This window comes from Talpa occidentalis, unplaced genomic scaffold (genome assembly GCF_014898055.3).
Source record: "Talpa occidentalis isolate TD23 unplaced genomic scaffold, MPIMG_talOcc4v2.1 talOcc4.6, whole genome shotgun sequence".
Classification (NCBI taxonomy): domain Eukaryota; kingdom Metazoa; phylum Chordata; class Mammalia; order Eulipotyphla; family Talpidae; genus Talpa; species Talpa occidentalis.
In genome coordinates, this window is record NW_023604972.1 from 88,038,614 (window position 1) to 88,060,410 (window position 21,797).

Consider the following 21,797-nt stretch of genomic DNA (forward strand, 5'->3'; position numbering starts at 1 on the left):
ATGATTTCAAACAACCAAATACCTTTGTACAATTTTCAGTGGTCAGAAAGCACATGTATATTTCATGAAAAATACATGCAGTAGAATACTGGGGTAAAAAATTAGTCATCCATTGAACATGGATGAATCTCATTAACACAGACTGTACAATTGCATTCACATCATGTTCAAAAGCAGACAAATTGAAATTATGGTGTTATAATGAATATTTATTTTCTTCCATGTGTGAGGTGCCATGGTTAGAAAGTGAATAAACAATTGTGTTAAAATTAGGATAGTGTTTTCCTTTGGAGAAAAAGTGGCAGGTACTCTGGGGAGGCTTCTGGGTTGTTGACAGTATTTACTTCTTGATCTGAATTGTGGTGACTGGGCTGTCCTAACTAAGGGTGACTTCCTGAGTTCATTTCCTGGGTACTTTTCTGTGTGTAGAACCTTATGCCAAGGTTTGCTAAGCACTGCATACGTGTGTATAAGATGGTGTTGGATGCAATGCTCTCTCTTCCTTTCACCCCTTTGTTGGTTTCACCCATGTGACGGGCCTCCTTTTGACTAACTCCTTAAGCACAGTAAGTGCAACCAGGCTCTGCAGGTCCACTCTGAGAATGGAAAACAGGACCCAGTTAAGTTCAGGCCAGAGATTCAACCACTTTGATATACAGAGTCCTCTTTATTACTTGCCAATTTACGACAGCTTTTCTGAATAGCACTTGAATTTCCGAAAGTAATAGTTCTTCAGCTGGCCTTGAGGCCTCTGTCCCAAAGCTTGAGTGACTTTCATTGATTCTGACTGCCCTCTGGCATTGCAGTTGTTAGGAAGGTGGAGGAAGAGCTTGCTGCAATGCCAGTGTGTTTGAGTGGGTGGGAGGCAATTCAAGTGTGGACTAGGGAGAGTCGGCTTTGGCAGCACATTAACTTCATTACTTATTTTCTCAGCTATAGAGTTGTAAGAATAGTAGTAATACACATGTTAGTATTGAGGAGGACTTGTTTGCTTAATTAAATTGCTAATGACATCAGTGTGTGTGGCAGTCTTGCCTATATCCAGATGGAAGTTTTAGTTATGAAGTTAAATAAAAACATTTTGATTTGCAGAGGTGGTGGAATTGTGAGCACATTTTCCTTTTTAAAAAATATTGTCATAATGTTTCTGTTTAAGTAATCAATAATAGCAATACACAGCCCAAATTCCTTCCCCCCACCCCAAGAGAAGTATGATCTTTATTTCATGTATATTCAGACAAAAGGAAAAAAACCCCACTAATCCAGTATTTTATACAAATGACATGTAGACATTTCTTAACTAATTTGAAATTTTAACCAGGGAATTTGGTCAAATTTAAATGTGACATTTGCTTGTTTCATGTGTCAAAAGCAGAAAAATAACCTTCCATTTATAATATGAAACTGAATTTAGATCAAGTTTTAGAACGCATCATTTTGACAGGTGTGGATATAAGAGGCTGACATTTGCTGCTGAAAATATTTCTTCACGTTTATTTAACATATGGCCTCCAGCTATTGGGAGAATTTTTGTTGTTATAACAAAAAGCGGCTTCTGAATTGATGGAGGAATGTTTTAACCTACTCTGGCCTAAACCTGGTGGCTAAACATACCAGACTGTGTTTGATTTGTTTAGTTGTGAAGGAATGCACTTATATCCAAGAATGCCAACGCCTTTATTTATTTCTAATAAGCAAATATTTATTGAGCTTAACTAAGGACAAGTCACTGCACATGAGTCTAAATACAGGCAGTTGCCAGCTAAGCAAATAGTGGTTTGGAATTAGGAACTCATTTTCTTGCAAAAGTAATATATGCAATGGTAGGTTCCCAGGATAATTAAAAAAAAGAGGAAATTAAATTCAATATGTAGATGTAGATGTGTATTGTTGCAAATTTTAAGATGGCTGCTGGTAGTGAGACAGCCTAGGTGAACGATTTTGTGAGTTGGTAGGATGAGTTGCCTGAAGTCCTGTTTGAAGAGGTGGCCTGATCTTGGACCGCCGGGTCCTGCCCAACAATTTTGCTTAAAACACTTGGTCCACCAGATGGACTAAAAGCTCCACACCTAGACTAAAGGTGCTATATCCTGACTTATGACTGTTTCATGATTTCTTAAATGGAGGAAGGCCTGGGGTCCTGCTGCGCAGTTAGTAAAGATCCTACCAAGTGTGACCAGAGTCTCCCTAGGATCTTTGCATGCGCATCCCTGGGTGGAGACTTTAGGTGCTAATGAAACAGGCAATGTATGAAAAAGCATGTGGCTCGTCTGTAGATGCACCGTCATAGTCAGCATCCAACGTGCTCCCCTCTCTCCCACCCTGGTAGACTAATCCCTTAAAACTCATCACACAGCTCTCCTAATGGGGCCAGGCTGAACATTTCTTCTTCCAGTGCTGGTTCCCTGGGCCACAGGTCTTAGACAAACCATGCCCAGTTACTTGATATGTTCTGGTGAATTATTTTTTTTAATATTTATTTAGTTTTTAAAAAGGATCTATCTATCTATCTATCTATCTATCTATCTATCTATCTATCTATCTATCTATCTATCTATCTATCTATCTATCTATCTAAACACTGGGTACAGTCAGAAACGCAAGAGGGCGAGAGAATTCACCAGAGCCAGAGCGGGGAGCAGAGCAGGCAGAAGGACCGAAGTACACTGCTGAGGGGAGCAGCGGGCGGCAGGAGAGGTCTGCGCGCCATGTGGGACTCTCGCCGGCTGGCCGGGAAGCAGCTGGGGATCGAACTGGCGCTGCAGAGGCTGGAGGCAGCTTCGCAGCCCAGCTCTCAACCGCTGCGCCACCAGGGGAGGCCCTGGTGAATTTATTTTTTAGGGGGTTCTTGAACCCACATTTTGAATAACAGCTGGGGAACAGAAAGCTGTTAAGCAGCTGAGTTGGGAAGGCGGGAACGGGAAGAGAAGAAGAGGAGGAAATGAGAAAGGCGGGAAGGATATAGGGGAAGATGAAGGATGAAGGGGCCAGAGGAAGGCGAGAAGACTAAGACAGGAAAAAGGAAGTAGGAGAAAAAAATTCAGAGGTGAAAACAGTATCTTCCCCCTCCTTTTTTTCTTTTCTACCACAGGACCGCATTCCCTGCTGTTTTCTTGGCCACTTATTCTGTTTTTCTGCACCGCTTTCACTTCCTGATGCCCCCCTCCCAGATTCCAAGTGCTTCCAGTTTGCTTGAAGCGTTCCAATGAGACACCTCACCTAGGTACGCAAACCCCCAGGAGGGGCTTTATAGTACAAAAATTCAGTGGAATTTTTTCAGTGGAATTCAGTGTTGCTGTCATTTTGGTGTTAAGAGGGAAACCACCAGATAAAACTATCTCTAAGGCTTGAATGACTAATAATCTTGCATCTTTAAAAGTTGTTTGAATTGTTGTGCCTCCCTGGTAGCACAAGGGGTTTAGTCTCAGCAGCATGAGTGCAATCCCTGCGGCCAGGGAGCTACCCACATGGTGCAGCAGACCTCTCCTGTTTGGCCTGCTGCTCCCCTCAGCAGTGTATTTCAGTTACTCGCCTGTTCTGCTTCTCACTATGTCTCTGGTGAATCCTCTTACCCCCCACCTATGGCCTGTACCCCAGTTCTTGTATGCATAAGTAAATAAATCTTTTTTAAAAAAGAGTTGTTTGAATTATTAAAATAGAAGCAGAGGGATCTCTAACTGGTAGCACTATGAGTTCCATTATAGAAGAAACATTGAAACATTCTGGCTTTTTGGAATTAAGGTTGAGCTCTTCGGTCAGGGCAAAGCCCTAGGAGGAACTAGTCTTGCCTGTGATGCTGTGTGGGATCTGCCACAGCCACCTCCTGTGGGCTGGCCTAGTCCTTCAGTTTCTTCTCATTTTACCATTTCTATTCCACAGACTCTCTAAAACTTGATGGCAACAGTGGGTACCAACGTACATGTCTCTTCGTGGGTTGGCAGTTGGTGAGTTAGTTAATGACTTCTATATGTGCTCTACATGATTGGACTCAAGTTAAAGACGAGAAAATTGAGGCTTTTAGGGACTGAAGCCACATCCATTTTTGCACAAGGAATATACACATGTGGTTTTTATGGTTCAGATCTGCGCTGTCCAGAACAGCATCTGCTCACCTCATGTGGCTCTTGGGTATTTGAAACAGGGTTATTGTGGTTGATGAACTGAATTTTTACTTTCATTCAATTTTACTTAATTTAAATGTAAAAATTGATATGCAGTTTAGTTCTTGGAAAACGTTTAAGTGTGTTTGAAACAACTTGGGCATATGAATCTACTTTGTAAACTCTAACTTTTATAAAATCTAAATATAAATCAAGCATTTCCAATGTAAATTGAATTTTTAAGGCTGGACACTCTCTGCGCAGCTGGAGACACCGCCACAAGACCACTTCCCCCAGCTTCCCTGCGGGCTTGCTGAAGCTTTGGCTGATACTACATCACACAGTCCCAGGGCTCTTTTGGCCCAATCCTGCATCTTCCCCTCCAAAAATGTTAATTCAGAGTTTTCCTAAAAATCCTTCTACCCACTAATATCCATCTCAGAATCTGCTTCCTGGAAATCCAACCCACTATAATATGATTTATAAGAATGGTAATATAATAATATAGAAAACAGTTGGGGCTTCTGGAACTGCAAACATTTGGGGTTTTAAGATCTGTTTTTTTTTTTTAAAGATTATTTATGTATACAAGAACTGGGGTACAGGCCAGAGGTGCGGGGAGGTGAGAGGATTCACCAGAGACAGAGTGGGGAACAGAACAGGCAGATTGACTGAAATACACTGCTGAGGGGAGCAGCAGGTGAGACAGGAGAGGTCTGCTGCTCCATGTGGGTATCTCCCTGGCTGGGGATTGAACGCTTGCTGCAGTGGCTGCAGCATACGGGACAGCCATAGAATCCTAAACATATCCAGAGAAAAGTCCTTTGTTTAAAAGGTCCTTTTGTTTAAAAGGACTTCATAAGTTGTGTCTTATCTTAATCACTTGCGCCACCAGGGAGGCCCAATATCTGCTTTTTGAGATGGGTCAGTCAGCAAACTCATGGGTGCCTGCTGTGTGGGTGACTCTCACTTGAGGACTGTGAGAAGCTCAAGGAGAGGCATCAGGGCAGGATGGGACCAGCCAAACCCCAGGTCTCCCCCTGGAACTCAACATGTGTATTCGTGTCTAGAAAGGGGAATCTTGATCCCATACTCAGACACTGGCCGGACACTGAACCTGAAGCTGAAAAGGGGTACATGTGATTCTCTGGGTGTGTGTGGCTGAGGATGGAGGGGAGATGTTAGCAAGTACTAACCTAAACACACATCAGTCAGTTCATATCCTTCTAGTGCATGCCTATGCTGTGTAAAAGCCACGTTGAAAATTGCTTTTAAACAAAGGACTTTTCTCTGGATATGTTTAGGATTCTATGGCTGTCCCTTATGTTACAAAATATCACAATAAGCAATTTAACAGAGGACTTTTAAAAACTGAGTACTCTGAACACATAGTGGGATCTTTCTTTGGCTTTGGGGAATTTTCTTGTTATTTCACTGGTTACCTTCCTCCTTTGGTTTCCTCTCATCTCTTTCTCAACCTTATTTCTTGGCTTGTCCCAATGCACCCTCTTCTCTTTTTCCTCACTTTTCTTCCCTATTTGTCTTAATGCTTTACATTTGGCAATATATTCAAGAATTTAAGCTTTCAATTCTTAGTTGCTTTTAAAAATTTCAGCAGTCTTTGTGAGTTCGTAAGAATTTTTCTCTCTAGATAGCTCTGCTATCCATTTTTATTGGTGTACCATGTTTGATTTGTCCCTGGTAGCTCTGGAGGTTTTCTGAGATGGAGCAGTGATGCAGCATCTAGATGTATACTAAAATGTTTTTTAAGCCTGTTCTTAAAAAGGAATTTTTCCTTTTCTTGATGGTCTCTTTTTCACCTTTGTGTTTTATGGATGTTGTGTCTTTTCATAAGTTTCTAGAAATACTAGAACTTTTTCATTTTAATTTTCGTCTATCTTTTATTTTTCCTCCAAGGTCATTTTATCTTTTATTCAGTTTTAAATTTCAGGCTTTTCTTAGTAGTCTGGTCATCTTGACTGTTTAAGAACAAAGCAGTAGAAAGTCTGCTCAGGAGCCTATATTTGTGGGTGAGGCTTATTGACTTGCTTGGCTTTGGTGAGTGGGAATGTAAACACTCATTCCTCTGAAGGGTCTCTAAATTTTACAAGAAGGGCATACTGCAGGATATAATTTTCTCATGATAGATGCCCTACTTGCCATATTTCTATAAAACTAGTCAAGCAAAAATTCAGCTTTAACTTTAGGTTTTATTCCCTCCCAGACTTGTTTGTAAAACAAGTTTGTAAAAATCCCAGTCTGGCTACCAGATGTTTTGCAAGCAGGGGCATTGGAGGGCAATGTCAGGAGGTTATTCCATCTAAGACTTCCCATTAGTGAACCCATTTCCATCCTCTTTCCTCATATCTGCCATCCATTGTTTTTATCTTCTCTGCAACCTTTTGTGCAGAGCTTCTACTTAACACTCCTCCAACTGCTTTGCATATTACAGAAAGATTTTGACATCTTTGTCTCCTGATGAATCCCTCTTGGATTCTTTGTAAAGAGAGGAGATAAACAAACCTGTGGGCTGAGTCTGTTGCTTTGAGCTGGAAGCCCTAGGTCCTTTGGGTTCTAAATAGTTGCTCAATGTGCTCAAAATTTAGAATGAGCCACGACATGGGACCACATATCCCAGCGGGTGGAATGTCTCAGGGTTTATTTGCGCCCCACAACTTTGAAATCATTAGCAGCTGGAGTGAATAGCCCTGAAGTAGTCTGCAATGTTTCACTTTGTAGGGAGCACTTGGTGAGATTGACAAGACACATCTACTACTGTTTAGAAAACTAATAGAGGGATATTCCAGACTGATATGTCTCAGATGAGGGCTTGGAAGGGGAAAAGATGACTAGGTTTATAGGAATGGCAATGTTTACCCCAGTGTGCTTCAGATGAGTCAGTGGTAGAAGAGAGTTCAGCTAAATGAAAAGTGGTGGAGCTTGAAGAATCTGTAAGGAGATGCGAGCTGTCCATCCTATAAGGAATTTGAGTAAAAGTCCTGCTAATGAGGGCAAGTTTGAAGTTGGACAGTAACGGCATCAGCAGTGTCATCTGCACACACAAAGGATGTTGACAGGTTGTCAAATACTCCCCTTACATTTCTGGGCTAACGAAGACACTGAAGCATGAATAAATGAAAACCATAGCTTTCACATTAGTTTCAACTTACTTCCTCCAAAACTTTCCACTGCAACTTATAAAAAGTGTCCCCCCTTCTTAGCCTACCAGAAGAGACCATTAAGATGGAAGAGGCAAGGCCCTGGAGGGAGGGGGGATTTGATGAGCGAGACCCCCTAGGTTAATCTATTGGAGACCAGGTTGTTCTGCATGGTACAATTCCTGATGTAAGTTTTACATTGGTAACATGCATCGGGGCCACCATTTGAAAGAACCCTTAGGGTGGTAATGTCTGTGGGTCCCCATCACCTTTTTGGCACAGTAACACATACAGAACAAGAGTAAACCTGGCTCTTGGGGAAGTCCCCGACCATGCTGGTCCAGAGCAGAACAGAGAAGCTTAACTGCAGATCTTCTGCAAGATCTGCATAGTTGTTTCTCATTATCTCTTCTGGCTCATCCTCTGAGAACATTTTGTGGATTCCTGGCAGGAACCGGGACTATTTGAAGATTGTCTCTTGTGCCGGAGGAGAGGGTGGGATGGGGACGGAGGTCCATTGCTTGCTCATGGCTGGAGACTGATTATTCGTGCTGGGTGTGGTAAACATACACATTTGCTGAGATGAGAAAATGTACTCCTGGAACCTATACAGTGTTGCAAACTGATGTTAACTCAATAAAAGAAAAAATGAAAAGACTGTCTCTCAGACTTCGCTGAACATATCTGTGCTAACCTCATGTGTGGGTGAATTGCAGCCTTGCCAGTGTTCTATCTCCTCTCAGTCTTTGTCCACCATGCTTAGTGGACTATTCCAGAGCTCCTAACAACCCTCTGGCTTTTGGAAAGCAGTCTTGGTCACACTCTGTCCAGTAACAGCGCATAATGTTACCCCCCTCCAAGGCATGAAAAAGATTCCAAAGCCTCCTACATAGAAATATCCTGTAATGACTTTCCTCTGACTAGAGGGAGCCACTCTCCCCCACCCCGAGGCCCCCTTCCTTCAGGGCAAGCCCCAAAGCAGGCAAACAATCATTCATTTCTGAAAATGAAGGATTTATGAGGGACTCCGCAGGGCAGCCAGCAGAGTTTAGGCAGGTCCTGATCTTGCTTTAATTGAATTAAGCTGTGTTTATTTAATCAGCCCAGAGATATGTATCCTCAAGCAGGAATTTGCTGCCTGCCTCTGAACTAAATTTTTGTCTATGGGAGGAAGAGGCCTGTGACCTATCCAACATTTTAAAAAGCTTTGGGGCCCAAGAGGCAAGGGAGTATGTAGGGTCAGGAATGGCCACAGTGCAGGTTTTCTAAGATCCAGCAGGCCGGGTAAAGGAGGAGTCAGAGTCCTCAGTGGCTTTTTGCAGGCTTTTATTGGGATTTACCGGGTACACAGCAGGCAGGGGTGCTGGGGGGCTGGGAGGCAAATCCTCACTCTATCTGGGCTCTCCGGCATTCTCTGCTTCTCTCTTGGCTTCTGCTGCTGCTTTCTTGGCTTCTCTTTCAGCTTCTCCTGGTGACCCCGTGACACTGCCCTTAAAAGCCCAGTCTCAGCCCAGGTGAATCCCATCTACCTATGCCCACACCCTACTCCAGGTGCCCGCCATTAGGCATGCATTCAGGACCGCAAGGATCCGTCATCTATGCCTGATGGCGGGAGGGCAGAAAAGCCTGACATTTTTCCTTACCCTACAGAGTAACTGGTGGTTGAATTCAAACAGGCGCTGTGGGGACGCTACGTTCCTTCAGCAGCTGAGAGTGTGTGTGTGTGAGTGTGTGTGCAGAGCCCCTACAGCTCAGTGCTCCAGGTTCTGGTTCTGCTGCAGGAGTGTCAGAGAAGCCAGGCTTGCCAGCAGTCTGTGTTCTCAGCTGCCACGAGAGGAAAGCATCAGAGACATGGCCACTCCGTGGCTTCAGGACAGAGTTGCTCAAAAAAGCTCCAGAGGGCTCTTCTGGAGCTGGCTCAGCATGCTGCCTCCCTGGCCCCACAGCCAGTCTTGCTGAGTCACGCCAACGTTTAGGAACTGTGTTTGCAAGTGTTATTTGCCTCCGGTGTGTCTACCTTTTAAGGATGGAGGTGGAATGGGCAGAGGATAACAACTGAAACTTATTTAGAAGGAGCCATTGCACCTTTCAGAAACAGGGGATGATAAAGGAAACAGTGTTTTCTAGGAGGCTTAAATCACTTCACTTAGAGGACTGCCTCTGCTTTCTGCTCATCAGAGCAGAACTGAGGGCAACAGCTGTGATGTGTGTGTGTTTGTGGTGGGGGAGAGAGTGATGAGCCAGGATGGTACAAATGGATGTCTGAACCCATGGGGTAAGTTCCAGTCAGCCCAAAGTTTGAGAACGAGGAACACTGATGTCTGAGGGCTGGAGACAGAGGCCTTGCTTAGGCAGAGAGCAAATTTGTCCTTCCTCTGCTTTTTGTTTTATTCACCCCTCACTGGATAATAAATCCCTCCATATCTGTAATCTATACTCTCTATCTCTGTATTGATAGCTCTATCTATCTACTTGTAAGTCTGTGACTATGGTCTGTTGGTTCTGTTTCTCTGGAGAGTGACGGCAGTGTTCCCTACCCTACCTCTTCCTACTCTGAAGATGGACATGGTAGTAGAAGGAGTCATAATGAATTTATCCATTTGCCAAGAAGCTGAGCTCTTCTTTTTGCCTATTTTTTGTTTAAAGATTTATTTATTTATGCATATAAGAACTGGGGTACAGGCTAGAGTGGTGGCTTTTGGAAAGCAATCTTATCACATTGGATTCACCACAAGAGGATTCACCAGACAGAGTGGGGAGCAGAACAGGCAGATTGACTGAAGTACACTGCTGAGGGCAGCAGCGGGCGAGTCAGGAGAGGTCTGCTGCATCGTGTGGGTTGGTCCCCGGCCAGCTGGGGATGCACTCGCACTGCAGTGGCTGTGGACAGCTTCATAGTTTGCGTCTTAACCCCTTGCGCCACCAGGTAGGCCTTTTTTCCTAGTTTTGCTGAATGACTCTGATATTAATAAGGAGGCGTATACTGCACAGGGAGAATGTCCTGAAAATACTTTTAATTTTTTTAAAAAAGATTTATTTATTTTATACAAGAGCTGGGGTACAGGCCAGAGGCACGGGAGAGTGAGAGGATTCACCAGAGACAGAGCGGGGAGCAGAACAGGCGGAAGGACCGAAATACACTGCTGAGGGGAGCAGCGGGTATGACAGGAGAGGTCTGCTGCACCATGTGGGATTCTCGCCGGCTGGCCGGCTGGGCTCAAACCCACACTGCAGAGACTGTGGACAGCTTCACAGCGCTGCGCTCAATCTGCTGCACCACCGGGGAGGCCCAATACTTTTAATTTTACTGAAAACAAAACAAACACCATACTGTTCTACATTTATGCAACACTTTCACTTAGATACATTTTATAAATCTTCTCCAAACAATGTGAATCAGGTATAACTAGTCCCATTTTATGGAGGAGGAAACTGAAGGTGGCCTAGGACAGAACTTAAATTATCTGATTTAATACCTTTTCCTTCAGACTTATGCTGTCTAATGTGATAGTTACCAGCCACTGTGGCTACTAAGCCCTTGAAATGTGGTTACTCTGAATTGAGATGTAAGAGTAAAATACAAAGATTTAATAATGAAAAAAGAATGTAAAATATTTTAATAATTTTTATACTGATGACATGTTGAAGTGATAAAATTTTGAAATATTAAGTATACTATTAAACTTAATTCCATCACTAGTTTCATTTTACTTTTTAAATGTGTTGTGACTACTGTAATTTTTAAAATTACATGTGAGTTGCCATTTGTGGTCTGCATTGTATTTCTGTTGGATGATTGCTCTAAACCAAGACTAGAACATTTTCAAACTCTCATGTACATGTACAGGGTATGATAGCATCCCTGTACTGAGAAGTCAATTTTAACAGGGGCAGAAGAGCTGAAAAGAGGGTCATCTCAAAAGAGATGAGAGAAACAAAAGACTGGATAGAAAGTCAGTCACTGAAAACAAATGACTTACAAAGTTTTCACTTATTTATTCCTGTATCAAATATTTATTTATTGTCTAATGAGATAATGTAATAGTCAAGGATAAAGGTGTCTATCCTCTCAAAATTTGTTTTCTGGAGGCAATAGAGAATAATATACAGTAAATAAAAAAATATTATAATTTCAGATTCTATTAGATTATAGGTTGGCTGCTGTAACAGAGAGACTCAAATAACAACAGCTTAGGCAAGAGAGAATTTCATTTCTTTCTCATGTAAAGGTCTGGGGGTGAGCAGACTAGGAAAATAATCAGGCCTATGGTAGCAGGGATCCACATTCCTGATCTGCCGTCACTAAATGTGGTCATCCACTAGGTTGGAAATGGCTCATCATCTCCTCCATGTTATAATCAGGCAAGCAGGAAGAGAAGGGAAAAGTGAGGACACACCTCTTCCTTTTAAGGACCTGATCTGGCAGTTGCACATGTCACTTAATTCAGAGTCTATTGGCCAGTATGTAGTCACATGACTGTACCTAGAGCCAAGGGACTCTGGGAAATGTAGTCTTTATATAAAACAACATAATCCAGTTAACAGTTCCTGACCAATGGTAAATTGCACAACAACTGTAATTACAATATTTTCATAGTTGGAATGTATTACTAGAAAGATGAGTCTTTGACAACTCTTGGGTAAATCCAGCAGAATTTACCTATCTAAGGATAGAGAAGGAAGTCAGCACTGTTGAGACTCATAGCAGCGAGATCAGTGTCATTTTCCAGAACATATGACCTATGTTGCAAAATGCTTCCAGAATACAAAATCCTCTCTAAGAGATTACACAGTTGCAAAAGATAATATCTGAGAAAGTAGGGGTCACATTAATTTTTCAGAAAGCTTAATTGATTCCTTTTAGACATAGAATTTATTCTGCAGAAACAAATCACTGTAATGGGATGGAAGAGAGAACAGGAGATGTCTTACTAATTATTAGCAACAGTGTAAAAGGAGTGTGTCTCTAAGGAACTAATATTTAAACAGAGACCTGAAGGATTAGAAAGAGTTTCTTATAGAAAGAGTTCCAGGCACAGGGAATAGCAGATACAGAGACTTTAAAATAAGATTACCTCGGGCCTCCCTGGTGGCGCAGCGGTTGAGCGCTGGGTTGCCAAGCTGTCCGCAGCCTCTGCAGCACCGGTTCGATCCCTGGCTGCTCCCTGGCCACCGGAGGAGGGTCCCACATGGTGCGCAGACCTCTCCTGCCGCCCGCTGCTCCCCTCAGCAGTGTACTTCGCTCCTTCTGCCTGCTCTGCTCCCTGCTCTGGCTCTGGTGAATTCTCTCACCCTCCCGCGTTTCTGACTGTACCCAGTGCTTGCACAAATAAATAAATCTTTAAAAAAAAATAAAAAAAATAATAAAAATAAAACAAGATTACCTCAATGTGTGCCAGAAACAAAGCTTTTCAGAGACGCGAAAGTGTCATGAGTGTGGAGAGTGAATGTAAGAGAAGGAAGAAAAAGGAAGAGAAAGGAAGAGAGATGGGAAAGGAAGGTACTCCTCCAGGTTAGCTCTGGAGGGACATCTCCACCAGACAGGAGGAGGGTAGTTTCTGTTTCCGTCAGGTATTTGCTGGTGGTTGTCTCTTGGCAACTTTCTATTCAAATTGTCCCAAAGTAGGACTGACATTAGCTTTACTTCAGCTCATAGTCCTCTCTTTTCCTTCCATTTGCTTTCCTGAACTGTGTACTCAGGATAAAAATACCTGCCCTCCTCCAGGGTTGTCATGAGGATCAGATGAAGGAGGAGGTGTGAGGGTAGCTGTCGTGTGAAATGTGAGTTCTGGGGGAGGGAGGCACAGAGGCCCACACTAAGTAAGAACTCAGTATCATTTTCTATATTATGGTGGCAGTCAGTCGTTTTCATCAATTTTCAGGCCTTGAGCAGAGAGAATAGAGAACTAAGTCATGAGTTCTTTTCCCAGCATACTAATTAAATTTTTTTGTGTGTGTCAAAGCAAGTATTTGGTTTAGGAGATTCCCTTAGTCAAAGATCTTTATGATTTGACATGGAGTGGTATGAGTTGTACCCAATGGAACATTTATGCCATTTGTTGGGTAGAACTGTGCTCTCTGCATTGTTTTAGAATGTATATGTGGATATAACTTTAAATAAAAGTCAGCACCTTCTGAATCTTTTTTTTCATGCCAGCCTGTACATAACCCCTGTAAAAATTACAGCACGTTATCAAACCTTGTTTTGCTTCTCCATTTTACCACATGCTTCTCCCAGATAACTTTTGGGACTTTGCTTGGCACAGGGCTTGGGAGCCATTTTGCCAGGTTACTCTTTCATTTCTGGGGTGTGAGACCTTGAAGGATGGGAGTGGAAGACAACTTCTTTGACTGCAATTCCATTTGAGTTTCAATCATCTACATATTCATTCATATCCACTCTATCATCCACCCACCATCCTACTCATCCTTCCAGTGAGCATTGCCTGTATCTAAGTTACATGGCAGTTTGAGGAACTGCAAGTACAAAGATGAAAAAGACAATGCATGTCTTTAAGGATATTAACGTTAAAGGGGGACATATTGTAGGGGATAGACTGTAGAGTAGTGTGCATAGGAAGGAAGGGTTATTGTCTGTTTTCATCCCCAACCCAGGATTATGGATTAAAGATTGAAGGAAATCTTCCTATAGGATATTATACCTGCACTGAGTGATCAACAATGTTAGAGGAGGCTTTCCAAGTAGAGGAACAGCAGTGTAAATGTATATGGAGGTGAAAAGTTGGCATGGTACCAGAACTGCAACCTATTTTAGTATGGTTAGAGCAGGAAACACAGGATGGGCATGAAGAGTGCTAAAATATGCTAGAAAAATAGGCAGGACTGAATGAACAAGAATCCTCTAGGGCTTGATAATGAGCTTGAATCTAGGAGGATTCCATTAATGTAATTTAAAGCAAGGGAATGAGGGGCCTCCCTGGTGGTGCAAGGGGTTAGTCTTAGCACTATGAAGCTATCTGCAGCCACTACAGCACGAGTTCGATCCCCGGGCAGGGAGGTGACCCACATGGTGCAGCAGACCTCTCCAGACTCGCCCACTGCTCCCCTCAGCAGTGTATTTCAGTACATCTGCTTGTTCTGCTCCCCACTCTGTCTCTGGTGAATCCTCTTACTGCCCCCACCTCTGGCCCATTTCTTATATGCAGAAATAAATAAATCTTTTTTAAAAAAAAGTAAAGCAAGGGAGTGATGAGCAGATTTCAGTTTTTGAACACTTCTTCCAGCTTTGAGGTGGAGGATGAACTGAAAGAGGCAAGGCACATTGAGGAAAGTGAGATTGGTTGAGGCCTCTCAAAGCATCTGCAGGGCACAACAGAATCCTGAAGTTAGATGGTGGTTGTGAGGGAGAGACAAGTGGACAATTGAAGATAGTACTGAGCAGTAGAATTGACAGAGTTCAGTGCTAGATTGAATGTGTGGGTGTCTTCTGTATGTGTCTGCCTGACAGAGGTGTCATTAAGTCTTGCATGTAACACAGGGAGGGGACAGCTTTGTAACACAAGAAGGGAACATTGAGTTCGGGTTCAGAGAACTTGAGGAGAGACCACTGTCCAAATCTTGGTGAGAGGTCTGGGTGGGAGATGGAAATCTGGCAGAGACGAGTGTGAGCGTGGATGCTTGGGGTGAATGGAGAGAGTGAGGAGGATGACCCATTTATCAAGGAGCAATGGAGGAGGAAGGAAGAAGGGAACAGGAATGAGTAGTCTGAGAAGTAGGAGAAAAATGGGAGTCCTGGTAGAAAGGCAACAGAATTTTAAGGGGTCATGTGCTGCTGAAAAGACACGTCAAATGGGCACGGATAGGTGTCTATTGGATTTAATGATGAGAGGCTATTGACTGTCTTGAGAGAATATTTTTGGTGAAGTGTACAACCAGGACTGCAAAGTGGTGAAGAGTGAATGGCAGGCAAGAAAGTTGATATAGAGAGTGTGAGCAAATCTTTAAAATGTTGACTGTGGCCTTCCGCCCCGGGCCCGGAAGGGTGATGTGGCTGGGGCTTCGCCGGCCTCACTATGTCTGCCATTTTCAATTTTCAGAGTCTTCTGACTGTAATCTTGCTGCTTATATGTACCTGTGCTTATATCCGATCTTTGGCACCCAGCATCCTGGACAGAAATAAAACTGGATTGTTGGGCATATTTTGGAAGTGTGCCAGAATTGGTGAACGGAAGAGTCCTTATGTAGCAGTGTGCTGTATAGTGATGGCCTTCAGCATCCTCTTCATACAGTAGCTTGGCAAAATGCCAGAATTTAATAGCGATCAGATTTCAATATATAAAAGGACTTATCAACAGAAAATAATGGAAAGAATGGTTTACCCTTTTATCTCGGAACACTGAATGAGATAAATTTCCAGCTGCTGGTCTCTATTTTTTGTTACTGGACCAATGTTCTATATAAATAATTAGGATGTAACCATTTAATACAGAAGAGTTTAATATGTCTGTAACAACCTCAGTACTGTCACTACAATATTGCATTCTGCAAATGTCATTCTGTTGTGTCAGATACCAGCTTTTGGTAAGGTATCTTAGAGCACATAGTAGAAACAAAATTGGTAAATAACTCAAGTTTCTTTCACTGTGATTTGGAAATGATAAATCTTTATAGAATGAGAAAAAAAAAATAAAATGTTGACTGTGAAGAATATAAAAAATATGTATATGAGAAATACATATAATTCATCTGAATCTTTCTCTTGTAAATCACAATGTTGTGGCATATAAAGGTCCTATGTGTTACAGCATGCACAGACTACACTGGGGGTGGGCTATAAAGGGAAGCCATTCTTCCTCACTGCTCTGGGGTCTGTGAAGCTCTGTCTCTGGATTTGTAAGGACGAGATAATGATTTAACAGACAAAAATGCTAAAAAGTGTCTGGTTGTGCAGCACTGTTTATAATGGCCAAGTTATGGAACCAACATAAATGCCCAACAACAGATGAGCAGATTAAAAAGATTGTGTGTGTGTGCATGTGTGTGTACACAATGGAATACTACTCAGCAATAAAAAAGATGAAATCATGCCATTTTTAACAACATGCATGTGATGATAGTAAATGAATTAAGTCAGAAGAAGAAAGACAAAAGCTGGAATGTTTCATCCATATGTTAAATACAGAGAAACAAAACAAAGGAGCTGACAAAACTGAACTAAAACAAACTCTAGAAATCTGACTGCAGAACTGAGGTTACCAGAGGGGAAGGATGGAGGTGGGAAGCAAAGTAGAGGATAATTTATGCGTTGGTATGGAGTGTGGTGTGGTTACAGACATCTGAAGTTATAAGAACCTATGCCTCTGAACGATGTACAATATTGTAGACCAACGTTACCTCAATAAAAAAATAATACAATTAAACAAAAGATTTTCTGGTCAGCAGTTAGTGCCCTGTCCTGAAACTCATGGCAGAAGTGAGTGGCTGTGGGAGAGACACTGTGGAGAGCCACTCAGGCCTGGCCAGAGGCCATGGCAGTCATCCCTGCACCAGAGGTGTGGGTGATATGGAACATGCTGAGCTACAGGTGGCCTCAGGGTGGGGTGGGCTGACCCCACCTCTCATCTAAGGCAGCAGTGGTGGCCCTGTTACTGGAGTCTGGGTCTTTTCCCTGCTGGCACAGGTGCCGTGCTTTTCTCATGACCCTTCCCTACCCACCACTTAGATCCTCAAGGCAGCAACAAAGATAAAAGCAAGATGCTGAGGCAATTCCCCTCTTCATGAACTCCTGCCTGGATATACACAAGAGGCTGCTGTGGACATTTTCTCTTTAGGAAAATAATACCTACTCACTATTTAAAAAAAAAAAAAAAGAATCGTAGGATAACACAGGGGAAAAAAAATCACTCAGAAATAGTTAATGGTTTCAGGGTCTTTTTTTTTCCCCCTTTGATTTCTATACTCTCTGCCTAGTATTTAATATACTCTCTGCCTAGTTTGCTTTTCTTCCTGGACTTAGAAGATGGCCAGAGCTGCTTTTCCTGGAAGAATGGTGCTCGGCGACTGGCAAAGCCAGTGAGAGACACTTTGGCACATCAAGGAGAAGCCAGAGACTCGTTAGTGTCTATTTACCACCTTGCAGAATGCTCCAGAGGAAGGACCTGAGCCCATCATCTCCTGGAATAGGCTCCCCTGAGCTCCAGGTCAGGATGTGCATAATGAATGTGGGCAGCCTGGGCTAAGGGGGGGAGTCTCTGGGGTACCTCATCTTTCTTTGGCTCCTTGGGGAGGCAGGAGTTCTGGAGGCAGGGGAGGCTGATGGGCATCGTCTGTGTTTGGGCTCAGTGTGGATGTGTGGGAGACCACAGGCAGCTCTGTACACTGGCCTTGCTGGGAGGACCCTGGATCTGCACACGCTGTCCCGGTCTGCCAGGGCCGCAGAAGACCAAGTGATCTCACAATTGTTGCCCTAGGGCCAGAAGGTGAGGCACCAGAGCAGATGAGGTCTGCCGAAAGCCCCCAGGGGGCCCATGTGGGAGCAGAGAGAACTCCCTGGTTCCTGGTCGGGTGCTCGGGCCCCTGCGTAGCACAGGCCCATCAGTTCCATGGTTTCCAGATCACCTCTCTTCCGCACTTATGTTCCCATTTGGAAAAGTGGCTGATACTGATTTTTTTTTTTTAAAGATTTATTTATTCACTTATACAAGCACTGGGTACAGTCAGAAGCACGGGAGGGTGAGAGAATTCACCAGAGCCAGAGCGGGGAGCAGAGCAGGCAGAAGGACCGAAGTACACTGCTGAGGGGAGCAGCGGGCGGCAGGAGAGGTCTGCACGCCATGTGGGACCCTCCTCCGGTGGCCGGGGAGCAGCCGGGGCTTGAACTGGCGCTGCAGAGGCTGCGGGCAGCTTGGCAACCCAGCGCTCAACCATTGCGCCACCGGGGAGGCCCTGATATTGATTTTTTCCCCCCCTCCATTTCAAAGAACTGTTCTCCACATGGTATATCAAAGAATGAGAGATGCCTTGAGTCCTAACCCTGAGGGAGCTTGGGTAGGTCGCCTTGCTGAGCCTCAGTTTACCCTCTGTAAGACATGGGAATGATGATGATAATTACAGTCCTGATAGTTAGACTTCTTGAACCCTCGCTATGGGCCAGGCACTGTGCCAAGTGCGAGGAAAATTTCAGTTTGTCTTTTTAACAACCTTCTGGGGGAGGCGTGTTATCTCCATTTTAAAGATGACAAAACTGAGCCTCAGAGTTTTACTAACTCGCCTGGGGTGGTAGTGTCTCCTCGCAAGGCTGATGTCAGAATGGCATTAGCTGTGTGTTAATATGTAGTCCAGCTACCACACACACATGCAAACACAAACTTAATTTTCAATGTAAAAATGTATCAAGTTTTTCAACTCAAATCCTTAATTTCAAGTTACTACTCTTTGATTTTATTCAGCAGACATTATTTGAACCGCCGTTGAATGTTAAGAACTATGTTAAGTGCTGGAAGGAAGTCACCACACACCCCCTGTCACATGGAGATCATGGGCAGCAGGTAATAGTCATCCAGGTAAACATAATGGCCCAGCCTGGCGCTGCAGCCCAACCCAGAGATTCTGGTTCCCCACAGGGAAGGATGGGGCCAGACATCATTGTTTTTTAAATCCATCCCAGGGGAATTCTATGGGCTGCCAGGGCTAAGGACTCCTGATCCAGACAGTTGAAAGAAGTAACATTTAAACTTGGGGCTGCTGGAATCTGAAGGTGTTTCTTTCCTTCCACTGGAAGCTGACAGTTTTGCCACATGAAGTTTTTTTCTTCTGTTAGGGGTGAGAGGGTAGGGAGATTAAAAGATGGGGAGGTTGGGGGTGCGCTAGAAGTGGCTTCCAGGTCATCTCCACCTCTGGAGAAAAACTGGGCCAGACTGCAAGCCTGCCCGCCCCCACTCCACAAAATCATTGTCAGCCTCAGCATCAAGCATGAGCTGAGGAAAGTGGTTTCCTTGGGAACCTGGTGTTCCCACTGCTGACCTCTGCTCGGCCAGCTGCTACTGAGCAAACTGCTTGAGGAATAGAACGTTCTTAGAGATGTGACTTTGAGGAAATGTTTCTCCCTTCATTCAGCAGGCTGCTGATGGGGGCTTCTCCCTCTCCCCCTCCTTCCTGCAATACATGGTCCTCATGTATTGTCATGAGGTCAGGCCTCAAAGACACAAGCTTGAAAAGCACAACAGCTCATACCATTCTGACATTAACCCTGCCAGGTGGATAATATTGCCCAACTGTGAGGTCATGGGCACGTTAAACTCTCACTCTCAGTCTCTTCATCTTTAAAACGGGAATAAAGTCCCTCCCTCACAAGGTGGTTTTTATGAAAGAGTCAGCAGGACAGACATACTCCCTTTGATGCCGACCTGTGGGCAGAAGCTCATGCCCACCTCAACCATCTGCTTGGCCTGGCCGGTTGCGGTGTGCATTCAGACTGGGAGAGGAAGTCGCACTAGGCCAGGCCGCAGCATGTGTCATTGGGAGTGGAGCCAAGAGGGCTGTGCTGAGGCCCCGGATGAGGGATGATACTGTCTCAGGCAGTTAGCATGCAGGCAAGCACACCCTCCCAAAGGGGTTGTTCCTGAGCAGCAGTGGGGGCCAATCACTTGCCCTCTGAGTTAAGTAAGAAGGGCATATTTGCACATGCCCATTCATCCTCCCGAGTTAGAACCAGATGGGTTAGCACCTCTGTGGACATGGCATGGGTCAAAGGTGAAGAGAGTGCAGAAGTGATGCACTGGGCCAGTTTCCTCTTCCAGAGACATGTTAAGATGTCACGAGTGGGAAGAAGCAATGGACCACCCTATCCCATATTGCACACATCAGACCCTGGGATTTCAGATCTCAAAGTATTTTAAAGATTATCTAGACCAACTAGCTCATTTACTGGAGAGGAAACTGAGACTTGTGAGGGCAAATGACTTGATGAAGGAACAGAGCTGAGGCCAGAATGGGGGCATTGACCTCTGCAGCCAGGCCCACTCCAGCGAGCACAGCATGTGGGCAAGCTGCTGCGCTTGGGCTTTGCTGCGGCTTTCCTCTGGTTAAACGTCATGTGAATAAATGAGATGAGGTGCATCCAGGAGGCACGTTCAGTTGTAACGTTATACCATTCACCGATATGCATCTATCAAGCAAATGTCTGTTCTCTGAATTGACCTTTTTTTTAATGCATAAGGGGCCACACAGAAAAACAACCTTGTACTGACAACATCCTGGTAGATCTGACATCTTCCCTCCTGATTCTGTCTTCTGCCACTCAGCTCGGGCTTTGCCTCTGGCAACACATCCCAGACAATGCCACTCCCAACTGACTCAGCTCTCAGGGTGCCACACCTGCCTCATTCTGGTCACGCAGGAGTCTCAAGCACAAGATGTTGCAGCTGAAAGGGATCTTATAGATGACTTGGTTCAGTGATTTTTACGATTCTTTATTTTCTTAGTGAAACCCTTTTATAAAACAAAATCTTAAGTGGAATTCTAAATGTAGAACTCATAGGATGAAGAAGGGCCTTGAGGGCTAGAAGCAGAGCATCCACTGGGCTTTCCTCTTGCTCTGTTCCCTCAGCTCCTGGAGATAAAGGGGAAATTTTACAAACAAGCTGTAGGGGCAGGACAGGACATGGAGCAGGTTTTCTGATCCAGCAGACGAGGTAAAGGAGGAGTCAGAGCCCTCAATGGTTTTGCAGGTCTTTTATTTAGATTTACCAGGCATATGGCAGGCAGGGGTGCTGGCAGTCCTCCCAGCCCCCAGCAAATCTTCACTCTTTCTGGGCTCTCCGGTGTTCTCTCTGCTTCTCTACTCTCAGCTTCTCTGCTTCTCTTCGTCTGCTCTCGGCTTCCGTTTGTTCTTGGCTTCTGCTGGCGTCCCCGTGACGCCGCCCTTATAAACTCAGTCTCTCAGCCCAGGTGTACCCACTTCAGGTGCCTGCCATCAGGCATGCATTCAGGACCACAGGGTTCCCTCATCTATCCTAATGGCAGGAGGGCAGAACCTCGTACATTTTTTTCTTACGCTACACAAGCAAAGTGAGTCACAGAAAGTGAACAGTCAGTGACCAGACTTCTGAACCTAGATTCTAGAATTCTCTAACAAGTTGTTTACAAAAATAAAACATACCTTTTTTGATTTTCATTTGTTAAAATTCTTATATTTTTGGCACTAAATAAGTGAATAAAATGAACTTAAAACTGATGGAGTTAGTCTTTTAATTAGCTTGTCAAACATTTGTGAAGCACATGATCTTACCAGGTGCTTAAAGAATTCCTGGTCTGAAGGCAGGTACAAGCAAAATCAGCTTCAGGTGCAAATGAACACAAAGGCGTGACTATAGTTAAGATCAGATTCGAATGTAAATAACAGACATCCTAAATAACTGGCTTAAAGATGGAAGTTTGTTTCTCTCTCACATTAAGGTGTGGGGGTAGACCGTGTGGGTGAGTGTGGTGACTGTTCCACAAAGGTCTCTGTCTCACACTTGGAGGATGGCCCCTGACTCCTTACAGCAAGAGAGTGGCTGGAACTCTAACCATATACACC

The 21,797-nt window shown here is 44.1% G+C and overlaps 1 protein-coding gene across 1 annotated transcript; it reads left to right on the forward strand.

The window, feature by feature from the left end:
• Positions 1-15,252: 15,252 nt before the first annotated feature.
• Positions 15,253-15,891, forward strand: LOC119260806 (protein kish-A). Its single transcript, XM_037529887.1, has one exon. It carries the CDS (start codon positions 15,292-15,294, stop codon positions 15,508-15,510), a length of 219 nt encoding a protein of 72 aa, XP_037385784.1. The 5' UTR covers positions 15,253-15,291; the 3' UTR covers positions 15,511-15,891.
• Positions 15,892-21,797: the final 5,906 nt, after the last annotated feature.